We start from the raw sequence: 21,382 nt of genomic DNA on the forward strand, positions 1-21,382 counted from the left end.
ACTTCTGCGCTGCTGCCTGCAGAGCTGGGCTCTCCGTCAGCAACCGCCACTCTCCAACTGCCCAGCTCTGAAGGCAGCAGCGATGAAGGGTGGCATGGTGTGGTATTGCCACTCTTACTTCTGTGCTGCTGTTGGCAGGGCGCTGCCTTCAAAGCTGGGCACCCAGCCAACAGCCACCACTCTCCAGCCACCCAGCTCTGAAGGCAGCGCAGATGTAAGGGTGGCAATACCCCTAAAATAACCTTGTGACCCCCCTGCAACTCCCTTTTGAGTCAGGGCTCCCAATTTGAAATCAGTATAGGATAGCGTAAAAGCGCACAAAAGACCAGATTTCACAGTCCATGACGTGTTTTTCATGGCCGTGAATTTGGTAGGGCTCTAGTTATGATTTACTGAATATGATTATCCTACTTGTATGCATGTATCTTTTTGGTATCTGAAGTTAGGAATATTGTCTATGCATCTATTACAAATGGGTTTACACCTGGGGAATGTCCGCTAGACAGAATGAAATCAGTCTACATGTCAAGCTGGGAAGGGCCATTAAGGAGAACAATAGGTCTTAGAAGATGCTAATCTCCCATCTGGGAGCCTGCCTGAGAAGCCTTCCTGGGGATGCTGCAAACAGCCTTAGAGTCATGGCTGCGGTGGCCCTACAGAGACATGTGACCAAGTCACCTGGTACTGGACTCCACAATAGTTTTCTTTGACAGGGTAACAAGCCTTGTGAATGGGGGGAAGGGGTAGACGTGGTATATCTTGACTTTAGTAGGGCTTTTGATACTGTCTCGCATGACCTTCTCATAAACAAACTAGGGAAATACAACCTAGATGGAGCTACTATAAGGTGGGTGCAAAACTGGTTGGAAAACCATTCCCAGAGAGTAGTTATCCGTGGCTCACGGTCATGCTGGAAGAGATAACGAGTGGGATCCTGCAGGGATCAGTTCTGGGTCCGGTTCTGTTCAATATCTTCATCAGTGAGTTAGGTAATGGCATAGAGAGTACACGGATAAAGTTTGCGGATGATACCAAGCTGGGAGGGGTTGCAAGTGCTTTGGAGGACAGGATTTAATTCAAAATGATCTGGACAAACTGGAGAAATGGTCTGAAGTAAATAGGATGAAATTCAATAAGGACAAATGCAAAGTCCTCCACTTAGGAAGGAACAATCAGTTGCACACATACACAGTGGGCAATGACTGCCGAGGAAGAAGTACTGCGGAAAGGGATCTGGGGTCATAGTGGATCGCAAGCTAAATATGAGACAACAGTGTAACACTGTTGCAAAAAAGTTAACATCATTCTGGGATGTATTAGCAGGAGTGTTGTAAGCAAGACACGAGAAGTAATTCTTCCGCTCTACTCCGCGCTGATTAGGCCTCCACTGGAGTATTGTGTCCAATTCTGGGCACCACATTTCAGGAAAGGGATTGGTCCTGCTTTGAGCAGGGGGTTCGACTAGATACCTCCTGAGGTCCCTTCCAACCCTGATATTCTATGATTCTATGGACAAAGTGGAGAAAGTCCAGAGAAGAGCAACAAAAATGATGGAAGTTCTAGAAAACATGACCTATGAGGGAAGATTGAAAAAACTGGGTTTGTTTAGTCTGGAGAAGAGAAGACTGAGAAGGGACATGATAACAGTTTTCAAGTACATAAAAGGTTCCTACAAGGATGAGGGAGGAAAATTGTTCTTCTTAACCTCTGAGGATAAGACAAAAAGCAATGGGCTTAAATTGCAGCAAGGGCGGTTTAGGTTGGAGATTAGGAAAAACTCCTTGTCAGGGTGGTTAAGCACTGGAATAAATTGCCCAGGGAGGTTGTGGAATCTCCATCATTGGAGATTTTTAAGAGCGGGTTGGACAAACACCTGTCAGGGATGGTCTAGATAATTCTTAGTCCTGCCAGGAGTGCAGGGGACTGGACTAGATGATCTCTCACGGTCCCTTCCAGTCCTATGATTCTATAATACTAGTGTTTTCCCACTGACCGGGCGTGGGAATCAAACTGGGAGACAAGGGTTCCCGCCATATGCAAAAGCTATTTAAGGCAGGGGAGAGAGGACATCATGGTTCGTTCTTCACCAACTCCCTGCCCAGGAAAGAGGACGGCTGGAAACACCTGAGAACAAAAAGACTGGACTAGGGAAGAAGGGCTAAGCCCAGGCTAGAGGGTGTCTGGCTTATGAAAGGAATAATTGCAAGGGCAGCTTGCCCTCAAGAATCTCTGCAATCTGCCTAAAACAAAATGAAGGGTGACAATTTGCTACACCTGTCCACTTTCTTTAGTATATTACACTGAGATTGCGTTTTGGTTTATTTGCTGGGTAATCTGCTTTGATCTGTTTGCTATCCCTTATAATCGCTTAAAATTAGGGTTGTCAAGTGATTCAAAAAAGTAATCGTGATTAATCTCGTAATTAATCGCACTGTTAAACAGTAATAGAATACCATTTAAATATTTTTGGATGTTTTCTACATTTTCAAATAGATTGATTTCAATTACAACACAGAATACAAAGTGTACAGTGCTCACAATATTTATTTTTGATTACAAATATTTGCACTGTAAAAAAAAAAGTATTTCAATTCACCTCATACAAGTACTGTAGTGCAATCTCTTTATCATGAAAGTTGAACTTACAAATGTAGAATTATGTACAAAAAGTAACTGCACTCAAACAAAAACAATGCAAAACTTTAGAGTCTACAAGTCCAATCAGTCCTACTTTTTGTTCAGCCAATCGCTCAGACCAACAAGTTTGTTTACATTTGCAGGAGATAATGCTGTCTGCTTCTTGTTCACAATGTCACCTGAAAGTGAGAACAGGCGTTCGCCGACTTTGCAAGATCTTTGCCAGATGCGCTAAAGATTCATATGTCCCTTCATGCTTCAACCACCATTCCAGAGGACATGGGTCCATGCTGATGACAGATTCTGCTTGATAACAAAGCAGTGCAGACCGACGCATGGTTCATTTTCGTTATCGGAGTCAGATGCCACCAGCAGAAGGGTGATTTTCTTTTTCGGTGGTTTGGGTTCTGTAGTTTCCACATATGAGTGTTGTTCTTTTAAGACTTCTGAAAGCATGCTCCACACTTCGTCCCTCTCAGATTTTGGAAGGCACTTCAGATTCTTAAACCTCGGGTCAAGTGCTGGAGCTATCTTTAGAAATCTCACATTGGTACCTTCTTTGCATTTTGTGAAATCTGCAGTGAAAGTGATCTTAAATCGAACATGTGCTGAGTCATCATCCAAGACTGCTATAATATGAAATACATGGCAGAATGCAGGTAAAATAAAGCCGGAGACATATAATTCTCGCCCAAGGAGTTAAGTCACAAATTTAGTTAACTTTTTTTTTTTTTTTTTTTTTTAAAACAAGCATCATCAGCATGGAAGCATGTCCTTTGAAATGGTGGCTGAAGCATGAAGTGGCATACGAATGTTTAGCATATCTGGCACGTAAATACCTTGCAACGCTGGCTACAAAAGTGCCATGTGAACGCCTGTTCTCACTTTCAGGTGACACTGTAAATCAGAAGCAGACAAATTTATGTCCCGTAAATGTAAACAAACTTGTTTGTCTGAGCGATTGGCTGAACAAGAAGTAGGACTGAGTGGACCTGCAGGCTCTAAAGTTTTGCATTGTTTTGTTTGAATGCAGTTATGTAACAAAAAAAATAAATCTGCATTTGTAAGTTGCACTTTCACAATAAAGAGATTGCACTACAGTACTTATATGAAGTGAATTGAAAAATGTTGTTTCTTTTATCATTTTTCAGTGCAAATATTTGTAATAAAAAAATAATATAAAGTGAGCACTGTGCACTTTGTATTCTGGGTTATAATTGAAACCAATATATTTGAAAATGTAGAAAAACATCCAAAAATATTTAATAAATTTCAGTTCATATTCTATTGTTTAACAATGCGATTAAAACTGTGATTAATCGTGATTAATTTTTATGAGTTAATCACGTGAGTTAACTGCGATTAATCGACAGCCCCACTTAAAATCTATCTTTTGGAATTAATAAACTTGTTTTGTCTAAGACCAGTGTGTGTGTGGAAATCATAACTTGGGGCAGAAAGCTGTCTCTATTCCTCTCCACATTGAGGGAGGGGGCGACTTTCAGGAGCTTACGCTGTGCAGCGCAAGATGGTGTAATTTTGGGTTTGCCCTCTAGAGGGGGGGGTGCACTTGAGTGCTGGGCAGTTCCTTAGCCGAGCCTTCCCATGCAGAGCAGATCTCAGCATGTGTGTGAATCTGCAGCCACCAGCAGCCCCCGATCAGCTCCCACCCACGCTCCGGTGCCTCCTGCCCACCAGTGGGCCCCATGGGTCAGCACCTCCAAAGAACACAGCCCCTCATCCCCTGACCACATGGGGGGGAGGGACACAAATCCTCCCACACCTCCCCTGAGAACCAAGTCGAGCCCAGCCCTTGCCTGTGCTCCTCAATCTGCTCCTCGCGCTCCCGATAGCGCCTCTCCCGCTCCTCCTGCTCCATGCGCTCCTGCTCCATGCGTTCCTGCTCAAAGCGCAGCCGCTCCTCCAGCACCTTCTGCCGCTCCTCCTCCTTCCGCAGCTCCTCCTCCTTCTGCGGGGGCAGCCCGTCAGCCCTGCAGGGCCTCCACCCGCCCGCCCACGCCAAGGGGACCTGCCTACCTGCCCAATGGGGACCCCATCCACCCACCACAGCTCATAGGGGCCCTGCCTGCCCCAGGCCCCGCAGGACACCCCCACGTACACCGTGGAGAGGCATCAGAGGCCCCGAGCAGCACCAGAGGGGCCATGCTCAAGGACAATCTCCTGCTCAGCACCCAGAGCTGGGCAGAGTCACAGAGAGGTTTTTGGGGGGACTTGGGGCAAAACCTGACAGTGAACCCCTAATCCCTCCCCATTCCAAACCAACTGGCACTGCAGGGATGCTGGAGAGCAAGTCCGGCCCATTCACCCTGCAGCAGTAGCTCCTGTTCTCCGGGCCGGGCCCAGCTCCCCGCTCCAAGCACCGCGCTCTGATGCATCCCCCTGGCTGGGCCCAGCTCCCCGCTTCGAGCACCGCGCCCTGGTGCGTCCCTGGCTCCGCGCTCTGATGCATCCCCCTGGCTGGGCCCGGCTCCCCGCTCCGAGCACCGCGCCCTGGTGCGTCCCCGGCTCCCGGCACCGCGCTCTGATGCATCCCCTGCTCCCCGCTCCGAGCACCATGCCCTGGTGCGTCCCCGGCTCCCGGCACCGCGCTCTGATGCATCCCCGGCTCCCCGCTCCGAGCACCGCACTCTGGTGTGTCCCCGGCTCCCGGCACCGCGCTCTGATGCATCCCCCTGGCTGGGCCCGGCTCCCCGCTCCGAGCACCGGGCCCTGGTGCATGGGGTTGCAACACTGCTCAGGTTTGGCCTGGCTACCCCAGACACCACTTGGTTTAGGGGAGCTCTCAAGGGCAGGCCCGGGACAAAGGCAGCCTGGGTATGGGCCACATATCCTAGCCACAGGTGGTGAGCAGTGCAGAGGACAGAAGGCAGCGTCTGGGATGAGGGCAGCTCAGGCTTTGCAGAGACCTGCGGGCTGGGCCAAGCCAGGGTATATGGGGTGGTGGTGCCCCAAGACTGCTGCCTCTGCCCCATGGCAAGCCCATTAGCTGGCCCCTCACTGGCCCTACCTTGGCCTGTTCCCAGAACTGCTCCCGGTTGAGCCGTTTCATCTCCACAGCCGCATCGGTCTTCTGATAGGTCGTGCCCTGGAACAGACGGGGGTCAGCGACGTGCAGCAGTATCCCAGCATCGGGGGGGGGGGGCAGAGCCTGGCGGTACCCTGAGATCAGCCCCCCCATGCTGGAGCCAGGCAGCATGGGGCCACAGGGCTCTACAGGTGCCAGATAAGGGCCCGTCTCCCCAGTCCCACAGCGGAGAGACCCAGATCCTGAGCAGTGGGGCTGGGCCAGGCGGCTGGGGATGGCTGGTGGGGCAGGTTCTCTAACCTGCTGGGGAGAGGGATGCAGGTGGGGGACCGGGCCGGGGCTCCCCCTCCAGCCCGACTGAGGCAGGCAGGCTGGACGCGGGGCCTTACCACGGGCTCGGTGTTCTCATCCTCTCGCAGCCGCAGGCGGTGCAGCACGGGGCTGGAGATGCGAGCCAGGCCGTTGGAGAGGCGCTGCCCGATGGCCCCCGGGTCCACGTCCTCCACGCTGCTGGCATTGACAATCACATCCACACCCTGCACCAGGAGAGCAGAATGGGAGAGCCGGGCCGGCTGCCATGGGGGGCGGGATCTGAGCCGACAGCTGCACCGCCCCAGCCCAGCTCTGACACGCCCCCAGCGTGATGCCAGCCCCGCTCCTGGCCCCAGCACTGCTGTGCTCCTGCCTCTGGGTGCCTCAGGGTCCAGCTCCCCTGGGCTGATCCGCGCCTGCCCCCCGCCCCCTCCCTGGGGCTCCGAACGAGCCTAGCTGTGAGCTGGCCAGCGGAGGGGTGCGGGGTCCCAGCACAATTGGCAGCGAGGGGGAAAGACAGAGGGAATCAGTGCAAACCCAAGAGCTTCGTGTGTAAGGCTCCTGCCTGGGGACCGGAAATTCTGCTGGCCCAGACTGTCTCCCGCAGCACTGCTGTGAGCCGTGGCCAGTACACGTTTGCCAGGCCTCACCGTGCTGGGCCAGGGAGGCTGCATGTTTCAATGTCACTCCTTTCTCTCCCCTCTGCACTTTTGCCTTGGTCCAGGCCCACGGGAAAGGGACCCGCAGCTCTGGCCCAGCCCAGCTCACGCCTCGGGCAGTTCCCAGCTTCGGGGCTGTCGGACAACGGTCTGCCCCTTTCCCGACTGCAGCCGGAGGAAGGGAATGAGGGACTGTGCAGAACGAAAGCCTGGCTTGACAATCACATTTCAAAGGCTCAAACTTTTCTTTTTCTGTCTCTTCAGCAAAGGGTCCCCAGGGGGCGGTTGATGGGGGGTAGGTGGGGGAGGGGCTCGGCAGGACCTTTGCCTGGCACTCAGGAGCCCCAGGGCTCTGGATACCAAACCCAGCCCTTGTTTAACCCTGTTTAACCTTGGACAGTGGCAGGGTCACGTTAACACCTCAGACTCTCTGGGCCTGTTACTGCACCCCAATTAATCCAGCCCCGCCCCCCACTGACCTGGAAGAACTCGGCGATCTTGGCCACGTGGCTGGCACAGGCGCACTTGCGGGCATCGGCCACATCCTCCCCAACCTGCCAGGGCACGGGGAGCAGAGTGAGACGGGGCTGCAGGGGGTGCCAGGGCTGCAGTGAGGAGTGGCCGGGCAATGACAGATGGTGCTTGCTCAGCGTCTCCCCTGACACCCTCTTCCTAGCCTTGGTGCCCCAGACAGGGCGTCACCTGGCGGGCTGGGAACGGGCACGGGGCGGCTCAGACAATGGCAGGGCAGAGCCGTCGGAGCGTCGCTTTCTGACGGGCAGGTGCAGAGCTCCGTCCTGCACCTCAGGTGCTCGAGTGACACTCCGCACCACCATGGTGGCACCACACCCCTGCTCAGACTTGGGTGGGCCTGGATGCTACGTGAGTGGGGCGCAGCCCACCCAGGCTACACTCCTGGAGTCTGGAGACCCCCCTCCACCCAAGCCCAGCTGGGTCCAGTGAGGGATGCAGAGGTCCACTAGGTGGCAGCACAGGAGCATGACGGGCACTGAGCCCAGGAGGGATCCCTGGGGCCCGGTGCATTAGGGCCCCGCCACGGGCCCCGCCCAGCCTCCAAGCCCAGGGACTCTGGAGATGGCGGGTGGGGTGGGTATTCCTGGATGTTCAGGCCACGCAGGCCGGAGAGCACAGAGCCCCTGGCTCAGCCAGAGAGAGGGGCCAGCCTGGATTTACAGACTCCAAGCAAGGCAGAATCCGCCCCGGCCTGCAGCAAGGACATTCCCAATGAACTCCAGTGGTCAGTTCCCCTCCCTGTTCCCCATCGGCGCCTCCGGGCCTGTCTGGCTTGTGTCCTGTCCCGTCTCCAGGCACCAGCTCTCGTTCTGCCTGGAACCCACACCGGACCCTGAGCCTCATCATCCCAAATGTGATGCTCTGCAAACGGGCTCAAAGGAGGTGTCCCTCCCCGCAGGCCCGTGCCGGTCCCCCTCCCCGCAGGCCCGTGCCGGTCCCCCTCCCCGCAGGCCCGTGCCGGTCCCCCTCCCCCGCTGGCCCTACTCACCCAATTGACCAGGACGTATTTGGGCAGCGCTGCCTGGGGCTCTTTGACACTGCAGAAGCCGTACATCACCTTCTGGTTCTCGAAGTGGCCAGCGAGCTCCTGCAAGCCGCCTCCTGGCAGGGCAGGGCAGGGCAGGGAGGAAGCACAGTCAGTCAGTCTGTCCTACACAGGGGGCGGGGCAGGGAGAAACCACAGACAGTCTGTCCACCCCGCCCCCCCCGTGTCAAGTTTTTTGGGGGAGGGATGTTTAGGCTCCCTCAACCCCCCAGAACTGCAGCCCCCAAGGTGCAGCCCCGCACTGGCAGGAGGGAGGGAACCCCCGTGGGTGTTGGCTGGGTGGCAAGGTCAGCAGAGCGAGGTGGGGGCGCTGGGGTCCCCTTACCTCCCGATGCAGCCAGCTTCAGGTCGTCAGACTCATCCTCGTAGGTGTACAGAGCCCTGGGGGAGGAGAGCGCGTGAGGGCCAGTGAGTCTCCAGCCGCACCCCCGGCGCCTGCACTGGACACGGGGGGTGGGGGGCCCAGCCGCAGCACCCGCTAGAGCCCGCTCACCGGGGGGCCTGCACCCCCTACCTGCCAGCCCCGCCCATAGGAGGGAACCACCCCCATAGCAAAGGGGAAAGACGAGGCTGGGGGGTGTCGGGCATGGGCCAGAAGCTGGCACACCCTGTCCCCCAGCAGCTGTGGAGACCTGAGCCCTGGGCAGGAGATTCCCACGGGCGAACCGGGATGGGGGCGGGGAGCTGTGACCCCCGCACTGGGCACTCCAGGCCACGCTGCACGACCCCTCCCTCCACCCAGCCGCGTGGCCTCACGCTGACCCTGCGGGCTCCCATGGAGCGGGGTGCGGGGGGCCCCAGCAGAGCCCAGCTCCCAGCAAGTCTCTGCCACTGGCACGAGCCTTTCACCTCCCCCACGAGCAGAGCAAGTCTCAGCAGCACGGCCCAGCCCTCCCGGCAGCGCCCCTCAGCCTGCCCCAGCTACCCGGGCACCGGTCCCAGCGCCAGCAGGGGAAGGGAGGCACCAGAGGCCCGGGGAGAAGCCTCCACGTGGCCGCTCCCAGCAAGACGGGGGGCGGAATCCAAGTGCCAGCCACCTGGGGGCCTGTGAGCAGGGAGCGAGGGGTGAGCCACCCCCACCCCTGGGCTTCGGGCCCTGGCGGAGCAGCCAATGGCCAACAGGCTGGGGGATGGTGTCAGGGACTGGCAACGAGAGGGGGGCTGGGGCCTGGCTGCCGAGCAGGTCCTTTTCACCGCCACCACCCCCGCCCCTGCAGCGTGGTGGCCAGACACCTATGAGCCGGGGGCATGGGGGAGGGGACCAAGAGTCACCCGTCTGGGGCCAGTCAGCGACTATTTACCCAGGGCCCCCTGGGACTAGGGCAGCAGCGCCCCCCGCAGGATGCAGCGAGAGCTGCTCACGTTCCCGGGCTGCGTGAGCCCCTGGCAGGGAGCGGGAGGGAATTAAAGCAGTAGCAGCGAATCAATGAGCCTTCAGGGTGTGATGGGGGCTCCATGGAGACGGTTTCTTGGATACCGGCCCCTCTCCGGGCTGTGCTGGGGAAGGCCCCCTCCCCCCGGCCCCTGCCCCACAAGAAGCCCTGTGGTCTTTGCCCTCCTCTGCATCCCCTGCACCCCACAGCGGCCCCTCTTCAAAGGCGGGGGTGGGCAGCCGGCAGAGTCGGTCCAGGACTGGTGGGCGAAGACAGGGAAATTTCAGCTTATCTAGGCAACCAGCATCCTCTGTCTCCATGGCAACCACCCAGCTCTCCAGCTGGGATGGCGCTCACAAGATGAGGAGATGATTAGTGGGGGAAGCGGGGGAGGCGCTGGTGTCTGGCAGGCGTCCGAGCGGGGGCACTAGCTGCTGTATTTTGCCCCCGCGGACCCCTCCCCTCCAACACATCTCACTCCCCACTGCAGACTGGTCCCCCGGCCCCCGAACTGGACACCTTTCCCCACGCCCCCAGGCGGCTGAGGGACACTCTGGAGCCTGGGGCATTTGCAGAATCACCACATTCCCCATCTACGGAGCTGGGATCCCCTCCCCCAGCTCCTCATTCACCTGAGATTCTGGGGGGGGGGGTGAAGGGCCACGTGGGCCCAGGGCAGCTTCGTGGCCCCCTGGGCTCATCCCGGGAGGGGCAGTCAAGTTAGCCCCCAGAGGCCCAGAGCAGGGGAGGGGGAAATCACAAGCCCTGGCCTCAACCCCAGGTCCCACCCCTCCCTGGGGGCCCCCCAAGGCAGGGCTAACAAGCCCCGTTCATCCCTCACATGCCCCAGCTCCACAGGTCCCCGACCATCAGCACTGAGGGCCCCCCAGCCCGCAGCCCAGCAAGGGCCATGCCAGCAGGAGCCCCTAGCCCAGGGGAGGGCAAACTACGGCCTGGATCCGGCCTGTCAGGGCTTTCAATCCGGCCCATGGGATTGCCAGCCCCATGGCACAGTGGGGCTAAGGCAGGCTTCCTGCCTGGCCCCACACCACTCCTGGAAACAGCCGGCCCCACAGCCCCTGAGGGGGGAGAAGAGGGCTCTGTGTGCTGTCCTCACCTGCAGCCACCACCCCCCGCAGCTCCCATTGGCTGGGAACGGGGAACCACGTCCAACGGGAGCTTCAGGAGTGGTGCCCGCAGACAAGGGCAACACGTGGCGGAGCCGCCTGCCCTGCCCCACCCCCAGCAGCCACTGCTTCACATGTTGGCCACTTCTGGGAGCGGCGCAGGGTCAGGGCAGACAGGGATCTTGCCTTAGCCCCGCTGCGCGCCACTGCCACCCCAGAGCCGCTCGAGGTAAGCAGCGCCGGGCCAGAGCCTGCACCCCGAACCCCTCCTGCACCCTGCAGCCCAACCCCCTGCCCTGGCCCTGCATGCAATTTCCCCACCCAGATGTGGCCCTCGGGCCAAAAAGTTTGCCCACCCCTGCCCTAGCCCCTCAAGCAGGATGCTGTTGCCAGGCCTAGTAACCACCAAGCCCAAGGATGGGACCCCCACCACCTTCCATCCCGGCCCTCATGTTGCTTGTGGCTCTTGCGGGCGTTCCCAGCCCCCCCCTTTCACCAGCAGAGCCCAAACCCAGACGTGGCGTAGACTGCTCCCCCATTCCCACAGGACCCGGGCATGCCAAGCACTGGGTGGGGGGACAGGAGCAGTTGCACGACTGGGGTCCGACACCGCCCAGGCAGCCCGCCCCCCAGTTCCTGAACCAGTGCAGAGCTGGCAGTACCGGGAGCACCCCCCCTCCCCGAGACACAGATAATGGCATAAGGGAGATCAACGTTAATCCCCAAATCCAAATCTCCCAGATTGGCAGCTCAGGACACAGGCTCCTCCCCAGCCCAGGCTGTGTCCCCCCCACCCCACCCCCCTTCGATCCGGATGGTCCTGGACTCTGCTCCAGCCCAGCCGCAGGGATGGGGGGAATCGCAGGGACCCTTCAAATCCCAGCCCACCGCACCAGGGCACCAGGACACTCGCCTCCCTGGCAGTGGGGAGCCCACGGGGTTCCTGCGCCCCGACAAGCGCCGCAAGCAATTCCCGGATTCAGCCCCCGGCTCCAATGTGACAAGACAAAGAGCGGGCCCGGGCGCTGCCCCAGCCTGCACAGACACCCCCCCACTGGGTGCTGCCCCCCATGCACAGCCCCCTCTCCCCTGCACCGGGCCCAGCTCCAGCCTGCACAGACGCCCCTCCCCCCCCAGGCACTGCCCCCCATGCACAGCCCCTCCCCCCCAGGCACTGCCCCCCATGCACAGACGCCCCTGCCCACTGGGTGCTGCCCCCCATGCACAGCCCCCTTCCCCCCGCACCGGGCACTGCCCCAGGCTGCACAGACCCTCGCCTCCAGGCACTGCCCCCCATGCATAGCCCCCTCCCCTCCACACTGCCCCAGTGCCCTGCCTGTCCCACACCAGGGCACTGCCCCCGCCCAGTGTCCAGTGCCATGCAACGCCCTGCCCCCCCACCACAGCAGGAAACTTCCTCTCCAGCCCTGACCCTCCCCGCTGCATGCCCAGCCCTGGCATCCGAGGCCCTCCCCCTTCTCCCCCCCCCGCACCGGGGGGGCTGGCAGATGGAGACACCCACAGGCTGGAGCCAGAGGAGACTCGAGGGCTGGGACCGCACCGCTTGGATTCAGCCAGCATGAGTGGCACTGCCGACGGGGGAGGGGCGGGCAGGGGGCGACACCAGGGGACCGGGAGTAGTGCTGTGGGGAGAACATGGGTGCACCAGAAGCATGGGGGTCACTGTGGGGCAGGGAGCCTGGGTGGGGCTGAGGGATTCTGGGTAATTTCCTTCCCCCCAACCTTGCATGGCGGGGTCAGTGCCCAGGCTGCCCGAGCCCCCTCTTCACAGAGGGTGGTACAGATCTGCCCAATGGCCCAGCACCGGGCCCGGCCCGGGGGGAGCGTGCCCGGGAGTCCGGCCTGGCCCGGCCCAATCACAAACCAGCCTGGCCTTCCATTAACTCACACAACGGGCAGGTAATCTGAGCAGCTTCGGCCCTGTGCCTGGCCCCGGGCCAGCGGTGCAGAGCTGGGTAAGCGAGCCGCATGGGCACCTCGGCAGCCCGCCAGTGGCAGGGGGTCCCAGCGCCCAGGGCGGACGGGACGAGGTGACCGGAAGCAGCCGAGGAGGGAGAGACACGAAGCGCAAAGGTAGATGTGGGCAGAGCACAAAGGCCCAGAACGCGCCTGCCCCGCTGCCCTCCCACACTCTGCGAGGGCCTGAGCTGCTCTGCCTCCCGGCTCCTGCAGCAGAAAGTTCCACAGGCCACCGCTGCCCCATGCACCACATGGGCTGTCGGACCCCTCCAGCCCCCTCGCCCAGCCAGGCCTTCGCCCCATTGGCACCATCTTCTGCCACACGGAGACCTGCGTTCCCTCGCAGCTGCACACGGGGGCTCAGGGCTGTGGCGGGGAGAGATGCCCCTCCCCACTGGCCCCAGCATGGACCTGTCCCAGACTTACCGTGGCCAGACGGGGAGAGGAGCCCCTCCCTCAGCCCCACTGGAACTGCCACGGCTGGGGAGAGGCACCTCTCCCCGCCACAGCCCTGGGGCAGCCTGCACCCAAGCCCCTCATCCCTGGCCTCACCCCAGAGCCCACCCACCCCCTGCACCCCAACCCTCTGCCTCAGCCCTGAGCCCCCCTCCCGCACCTCACTCCTCTGCCCCAGCCCTGAGCCCCCTCCCTCATCCCCAGCCCTGAGCCCCCTCATCTCTAGCCCCACCCCAGAGCCCTCATCCCCCCGCACCCCAATCCTCTGCCTCAGCCCTGAGCCCCGCTCCTGCACCTCACTCCTCTGCCCCAGCCCTGAGCCCCCTCATCCCCAGCCTCACCCCAGAGCCCTCATCCCCCCCGCACCCCAATCCTCTGCCCCAGCCCTGAGCCCCCTCCTACACACCAAACCGCTCATCCCCGGCCTCACCCCAGAGCCTTCTTCCCCCCGTACCTCAACCCTCTGCCCCAGCCCTGAGCCCCTCCCGCACCCTGAACCCTTCAGCCCCACCCCACCACATGAACTTCGTTATGTGCACCAATATGAAGGTGATGGGTCACACACAAAATTAATTCTGCACATGGATGTAAAACATTAGCGGGAACCCTGGCGGAGATCCCTACTGCCACTGCCTCGCCCAGAGCTCCGGGGTAAGTCACTGCACAGCCAGGCCAGGGGGGGGGCCAGGATGTTGGGACCCTGCGGGGAGGCAGCAGGGACAGAGCCCCTGGGCCACCCCATGGGGAAAGGACCTGGGGTCCCCAGGGGAGGGGGATCGTCCTCACGAGACCCTCCCTCGAGTGTCCCTTTGTCAGCCCCTCTGGTGCTTCTTGCACCCCAGCAGCCGAGCCAGCGCCCCCCCGTGGCCTGGGAGCAGCACCACGCCCTGCCCCACCGGCTCTCACAGCACACAGGACGGGGGCAGCACGTTGCACAGCCCGGGCTCGGGGCCCAGCAGCCAGCGAGGGGGGAAGCGGAAACCATGGGCCCAGGACATGCTTCAGACACGCCTGCGCAGAGTATGAATGGGGCATGGGGCAGCCCTGTTCCGACCCCCGCGCCCCATGGCCCCGTCCCCCAGCCCCAGCCCGGCCCAGGCAGCTCCAGCCTGCGCACATGTGTTTCCAATGCAGCCCCAGCGAGTCACTGCAGGGAAAACAGCACCGAATTCCTTTCCTATGGAGTAATGGGCCCAGCCGCCTCCACCAGGCAGGGAGGGGGAGGGGCCGCTCTGACCCCGGACCCTCCGGGACGCTCAGGGGAGGGGAAGCCCCAGACTAAACATCCCCTTCCCTGTGCTAAGCAGCCCTGGGATGGGAGCCCCGTCTGGGCAACAAGGCCGGCCGTGCTTAGCAACGCTAGCTCCCTCCATGGCCCCACTCCAGCCCCGGCTCCTTGCTCTGCCGATGCCCCTCACTCCCGACTCGCAGCCCCTGCTACCCCAAGGGCTCCCCACAGCTCTGCCAGTGCCCCTCGCTCCCGACTTGCAGCCCCTGCTAGCCCAGCCCTGGGCTCCACCCCACAGCCCTGCCGATGCCCCTCACTCCCGACTCGCAGCCCCTGCTAGCCCAGCCCTGGGATCTCCACAGCTCTGCCGGTGCCCCTCACTCCCGACCCGCAGCCCCTGCCAGCCCAGCCCTGGGCTCCCCACAGCTCTGCCGATGCCCCTCACTCCCGACCCGCAGCCCCTGCTAGCCCAGCCCTGGGATCTCCACAGCTCTGCCGGTGCCCCTCACACCTGGCCCGCAGCCCCTGCTATCCGAGCTGAACCCTGAGCACAGAGCATGATGCCCAGGCCCTGAGAACGACTCATGCACAGTCTCTCTCCCAGAGGATTGTGGAGCGCTCCCCGCCCCCCCCCCCCCGCCACACACACACACACACCACCTCACCTTACCCCATCCCATCCCCAGCCTCCTCCCTGTGCACCCAGCTTCCCCAGCAGAGAGCCCGGCCCCTGAGATCTTTATAAAGGAACAATCAGGCCCAGTGGTTGGGGCCGCTGCCCCTCCCAAGAAGCTGCCAGGTTCCCAGGGCTGTCAGCCCCAGAAGCACTACACGCCCAGCAGCAACCTAGAGGGAGGGGGCAGAGTGCCCAAAGGAGGGAGCAAGGCCTAAACCCCAGCGAGCAAGTCCTGCTCCTGCCCCAGCCTGGGCAGTCGCGGCTGAAGCGGTCCTCTGGCCCCCGGGCGGGCTGCACTCACCCCAGCCACGGGAGAGGTTTCTGCAAGCTCCCGTGTGGGGCTGGTCTCTGGTCTGTGCTCCCCAGGCGGCCGGACAAGGGCGTCTCTGAAAGCCTTGGGCCCCGACCGGGCTCGTGCGGGTGGGTGGGGAGGAGGTGACCAGAGCGCACTGCTGCCGGAGCTCTTGTTATGCAGCACACAGCATGGCTGGCTGGGGGACTGGCTGCATAAGGAGCCCATTGTTCAGCCCCTGGCCAGCCCGTGCTGCATGCGCAGAGTGTTTCCTGGGGGACCGTCTCCAGTGGGCAGACTGGGGCCTGGCACCCCAGCTCTCAGGAGCGCTCCCTGCCCTGCCCCTTCCCATGGTGCAGCCCCCACTGCCCCCGGGGGCCAGACGGGCCCATGCGGGGCTGCTCAGCTCAGCCTGAGTCACGGGGGGGGGAGGGCGGCTTGGAAGCGGGGTCCCAGCCGGAGAGCACAGCGGAGTCTGTCAGAAGCCAAGCCCCTGGTCGGTCTGAGCAGAGATTTGCTGCCCCCCTTTGATGAGCGGTGACGAGGCTCAGCGAGACAGGCCAGAAGGGCCCACTGGACGGGGTCCTGGCTGTGACCTCTCAGGGACGAGGCCCCACCTGCTGCTGGGGGAGAAGCCAATGCCAGTCTGCAGGATTAGCCAGGTGCAGTGTGCCCGCCGCTCCCCGGGGCCAGCAGGGGTGACCTCAGGCTGGAGCGGGACTGAGCAGGGCGGGACCTGGTCTGCCCGGGGCGGCACTCAGCACCTGGGCAGGGGGCAACAAGGGTCTTATCCTGCTGCCTGGCACATGCCGCCTCCGGCCTCACCCAGCCTGTCTCGGGTAGGACACCCCCTAGCCAGGTGCCCACGCAGCTCTGCCAGGCCTGCCCACCCCATCTCTGCTCTGAGCCCGGCCGCCTCCCACCCCACTTGGGCAATTGCTCAGCAGCCCACGTGACATCAAGGGCCCCTGGGCCAATCAAATGCCAGTGGATCAATCTGCATCCTGCAATCAGATTGGCTGCAGGCTGGGCCTCACCCCACAGTGGCATCAGGCCCCATGTTTGGCGCCTACGGGGCAGCAGCCCCAGAGCCAGCCAGGACGTGCCAGGCCCTTCGGCCTAGGAGCCTCGCGCTCCCGGGGCCTGGATCGCGTCTCGCCAGCAACAAGCCCCCTGCTCCATGCCAGAGTGGGCCCCGACCCCAGTCCACGACTCTGGCCATCTCCAAGGGCTGGTGGATGCCCGGCCCCTAGGTCACTGCTCCCCTCGCCACCAAACCCAGGGCCTTGGCTCCAGCCACCTTTCCATGCAGCAGCCCCCGGGCCAGGAACAAAGTCTCCCCTTTGCCTGGGCCTCCATGCAGCCCTCCACCCACCACACGCTCAGAGCCTCCTCCGGAGCCCCAGGGGCTCCAGCCTGCCCAAGGCGGGGAGTCCACCTCAGCCCCAGGGGCTCCACTCCATCCCCAGCGCTGCCTTTAGCTTGGTATCTCAAACCCCTCCTCCCTGCACACCCCACGGAGCTTTCCCACTTCGCCCCCCACCCAGATCTAGCGCTCCAGCCTCGCTTCACAAAGCAGGTCAGAATTCGCTTGGGCCCACGCTGGCCCCGGCCTCCAGCTCCCAGCCCCCCTTGCCGCATCAGCCGCTTACTGGCCATCTCCCCACAAACCTCTGCGCCTGCTCCCTGACCCTCGCCCCAGCCCCCCGTTATTGTTCTGCGATAACATGGTTGGGGAGGGGGCAGTGGGTGGGGGCTGCTGCCCCTCCAAGCCCCCAGGGCCTGTGTGGGAGAAGAGCGGCTGACGTGCTGCTGGCCCTTTACCAGGGCAGGGCCACGAAGAAGGGCAGCACCCCTGCTCCTTGGCAGAGGGGCGAGAGAGGCAGGGAGCGGAGCAGAGCAGCAGGGGATGAAGTGCAGACTCGCTGGGAGGGCCTGGTGGGTGCACAGTGGCAAGGCAGGGAGCAGGCCCCGGGGCTCACTAACGGCGGAGCTGGGCGCCAGCCAGGCCATCCGGCAGCTGGAGGAAGATGCAAAAGGGGCCGAGGGCAAGATTCTTTGCACAGAGCGCTCAGCTAGGGCCAGCGGGCGGGACCAAGCGGCCAGGCCACGGAGCAGAGCCTCACTCATGTGCAAGCGAAGGCAGACTGATTTGGGGTCATTTATTGGGGGGAGGGGGCAGACCCAGCTGAGGGGAGATGCCAGGGAGATGGGTGTGGCTGGGTGGGCGTGGCTCAGGGGCCAGACAGTGCAGATCCTTTTCCCAGGCCTGGTTGGCTCGGACCAGCGAGTGGGGGCAGAGAAAAGCTCCAGGCCTGACAGCCCAGGGAGCCGCCGGATGCAGCCACGGCCCTGCATGGCTGCTAGCCATTTGCTTCCCTCCATGCCCTGGACAAAGCCCCGACGCAGGGGTGTCTGGCCAAGGGGCTGCGTCGCTATTTCACCCCCAAAGGGGGGTGTCAAAACCAAGAGACTTTGCACCCTGAGACCCTGCTCCCACGTGAACATCCCGAGGAGCTGGAGCCCTGGCCAGTCTGCGCAACGGGGCAGGGAGGCACCAGCCTGGCACCTCACAGGCCGTTGGGGAAGGATGACTGGACAGCGATGGGACACGTTAAGAAAGCGGGGAGAGCCTGGGGGGCAGGACCGAAGCCACGGGGCCTCTTCACCCAAAGACAAAGACTCGGCTGCCCCGGAGCACACGGTGAGGCCATTTCCCAGCCTGGCCAACATGGAGCAAGCGCCAGTCCCAGGAACGCCGAGTGAAGACCAATGGCACAAGGAACTGCAAAGGTGACAAACTGCTGCCCAGGGTCCCAAGAGCCCGGGCCCAGGCTCCCAGCACTGAGTCCACTTACTAGGGCCCATTAGACAGCCGCCCGCCCGCACCCCAAGGTGCTGGGCAGGCCTAGTGACCTCACTGCCCCCTCCCGCTGGCTAAGGTCACAGCCCCTCCATGCCAGCCAGCAGGTCCCGGCACTCCCCATCTCCCCAGCGCAGGTGGAACCGTGCTGGCTCCAGTTCGGGGCCTGTGGGCCCGTCTCCAGCACGGGAACCAGCCACTCCAGCAGAAGGCAATGGGGGGGTCCCTCCAGCACAGGCAGGGGGGAAAGGGGAGAGACGAAAGGAAATGGGGCCTCCAGAGCTGCCCATCCCCAGCGGGTGCCTGGTGGGCCAGGGCCCCCCCCGGCAAGAGGCGATGGGCCTGCTGGAGCCGGACCGCAGGGCTGGGAACGGAGCCCACGGGAGCGGTGACGGGGCCAGCGGGAGGATGGGCACGGCTGGCAACCTGACCGCCCCCCCACTATCCCCCTCCCGCCTCCTTCCCTCCCCTCCATCCCCCAGCCCCCCAACCGCCTCGTCCCCTCCCCCCAGCCCCACCCTCCTTTGTGCGGCTTGTCGCTACAGACACTTGCACCCCGAAGGCCCGGCAGCCCCGAAGCGCCCGGGCCGGGCCGGGGGCGGCGCTGGGAACCGGGGGCGGGAGGCTCCGCGGAGATGGGCCGTAGCCGCGGCCGGGGCCGGGCTCGCTCGGGTCCGGGGCCCCTGGAGCCGGGCGCGCCCCACGCCCCGCAGCGCGCCCCAGGGCCTGGCCCCGGCTCCCAGCCCGGCGGGTCCCCCCGCCGCCGCCCACGCACCATTTCGGGCGGCTCGTGGCCGCGGCTCGGCCCCGGCCGGGGGCTCGGGGGGCTCCGGGGCTCGGTCCCCCCGCGCCGCACCGCACCGCGCCGCGCCCCGGGGCCGCCCAACGCGCCGCCGCTCACCAGTCCGTGGGGCTCCCCTCGCCGATCACCTCCTGGTAGGCGGCCAGCAGCGCCAGCCGGTGCGCCCCGAAGCTCACGCCAGCCATGCCGGGGAGCCGCGCGAAGGACCCGCCGCCTGCCTGCCTCGGAGACACTGCAGCAGCCGGGCGGGCCGGGCGGGGCGGGCCAGAGGCGGGTCGGCTCCGCCCGCCGCCGCGCCCGCCCGGCCTCAGCGCCGCATCCCGGCCCTGCCCGCCCCCCAGCGCCCCCCACCCACCGACCGGACCCCCCAGCGCCCCGCAACCGCCCGCCCCCCTAGTGCCCCCCACCCACCGTCCGGACCCCCCAGCGCCCCGCAACCGCCCGCACCCCTCAGTGCCGCCCCAGCGCCCCCCACCCACCGACCGGACCCCCCAGCGCCCCGCAACCGCCCGCCCCCCTCAGTGCCCCCCAGCGCCCCCCACCCACCGACCGGACCCCCCAGCGCCCCGCAACCGCCCGCCCCCCTCAGTGCCCCCCACCCACCGTCCGGACCCCCCAGCGCCCCGCAACCGCCCGCCCCCCTCAGTGCCCCCTAGCGCCCCCCACCCACCGACCGGACCCCCCAGCGCCCCGCAACCGCCCGCCCCCCTAGTGCCCCCCACCCACCGTCCGGACCCCCCAGCGCCCCGCAACCGCCCGCACCCCTCAGTGCCCCCCAGCGCCCCCCACCCACCGACCGGACCCCCCAGCGCCCCGCAACCGCCCGCCCCCCTAGTGCCCCCCACCCACCGTCCGGACCCCCCAGCGCCCCGCAACCGCCCGCCCCCCTAGTGCCCCCCACCCACCGTCCGGACCCCCCAGCGCCCCGCAACCGCCCGCACCCCTCAGTGCCGCCCCAGCGCCCCCCACCCACCGTCCGGACCCCCCAGCGCCCCGCAACCGCCCGCACCCCTCAGTGCCCCCCAGCGCCCCCCACCCACCGACCGGACCCCCCAGCGCCCCGCAACCGCCCGCCCCCCTAGTGCCCCCCACCCACCGTCCGGACCCCCCAGCGCCCCGCAACCGCCCGCACCCCTCAGTGCCGCCCCAGCGCCCCCCACCCACCGTCCGGACCCCCCAGCGCCCCGCAACCGCCCGCACCCCTCAGTGCCCCCCAGCGCCCCCCACCCACCGACCGGACCCCCCAGCGCCCCGCAACCGCCCGCCCCCCTCAGTGCCCCCTAGCGCCCCCCACCCACCGACCCCCCAGCGCCCCGCAACCGCCTGCACCCCTCAGTGCCCCCCAGCGCCCCGCAACCGTCCGCCCCCCCAGCGCCCCGCAACCGCCCGCCCCCTCAGTGCCCCCCAGCGCCCCTCATCCACCGTCCGCCCCCCCAGCGCCCAACACCCCCCAGCGCCCCCACTCACCGCCCAGACCCCCCCGAACTGCCCGCACGCCCCAGTGCCCCCACAGCGCCCCTCACCCACCGTCCACCCCCCCAGCACCCGGACCCCCCGAACCACCCAACCCCTCCAAAGCCCCCCCCAGCGCCCCCACTCACTGCCCGGACCCCCTGAACCGCCCGGACCCCCCCAGCGCCCCTCACCCACCGCCCGGACCCCACAGCGCACCCACCCACCGTCCTGCCTCCCCCCCGGGCCCCTCCCCCGCCCCCACACTCTGTCCCATGCACTGACTTTCTAATCTGTGGTTCTGCTGCCCCATTGGGCGGCACGACACCTCTGGCAGGAACGGTGCCCTAGGCCCAGTCCCCTCCCCGCTGCGTCAGCTGAGACTGGCCACCCTCATCCCAGCCTACATTCCTCCGGCTGGCACCTGGGCATGAGGCAAGCAGAGGGCAGGGACCACGCGCCTCCTTTCCTCGCTGCCCTCTCCCTGCAGCAGGAGCGCGGGCAGGCCCTGCCGTGCAGTGCGTGGGCCCTGGCTACCACTTCGTTTCAGAGCATCCTGGTGCCCCGCTCCCTGCCCCCTACAGTGAGTGCGGCTGCTGGGTGGCCATGGCACTGTATGTGGTAGGTGCCAACCTGCCACTTCTCCTGTGCCACCTTCTGGCTTGGCAGGCGGGTGCTATGCCCCCCGGGGAGCACTGCACAGTTGGTTTCATACCCCCAGCCTGGGCTTAATTTGTAATGACAGTGTGGTCAGAGCTCAAGCTGGTTTTTTACATTCCCAACTCACGGGCCAGGCCCAGGGGCGCCGGGGCTCAGCCCTTCGGGGGACCAGACAGCAACTGTGAGAAATCGGGACGGGGGTGGGAGGAATAGGAGCCTATATAAGAAAAAGACCCAACC

At 63.7% G+C, this 21,382-nt stretch overlaps 1 protein-coding gene across 4 annotated transcripts in view; it reads right to left on the bottom strand.

Moving 5' to 3' along the window:
• DBN1 (drebrin 1) overlaps window positions 1-19,278 on the bottom strand; it is a 28,509-nt gene extending 9,231 nt beyond the window's left edge. For 2 of the 4 annotated variants that reach the window (XM_054037543.1, XM_054037542.1), the window contains exons 1-7: window positions 19,130-19,278; window positions 8,559-8,614; window positions 8,177-8,289; window positions 7,134-7,208; window positions 6,073-6,219; window positions 5,666-5,743; window positions 4,455-4,606 (exon numbers count right to left, since the gene is read on the bottom strand). In XM_054037543.1, the coding sequence (XP_053893518.1) occupies window positions 4,455-4,606; window positions 5,666-5,743; window positions 6,073-6,219; window positions 7,134-7,208; window positions 8,177-8,289; window positions 8,559-8,614; window positions 19,130-19,215 (707 nt within the window). In that variant the 5' untranslated portion in view covers window positions 19,216-19,278. The remainder of the gene's footprint in view (window positions 1-4,454; window positions 4,607-5,665; window positions 5,744-6,072; window positions 6,220-7,133; window positions 7,209-8,176; window positions 8,290-8,558; window positions 8,615-19,129) is intronic. The other 2 variants (XM_054037545.1, XM_054037544.1) reach the window with 1 other exon arrangement.
• Between the last annotated feature and the right edge of the window lie 2,104 nt (window positions 19,279-21,382).

The sequence above is a fragment of the Malaclemys terrapin genome, chromosome 8, assembly GCF_027887155.1.
Source record: "Malaclemys terrapin pileata isolate rMalTer1 chromosome 8, rMalTer1.hap1, whole genome shotgun sequence".
Taxonomy (NCBI): Eukaryota; Metazoa; Chordata; order Testudines; family Emydidae; genus Malaclemys; species Malaclemys terrapin.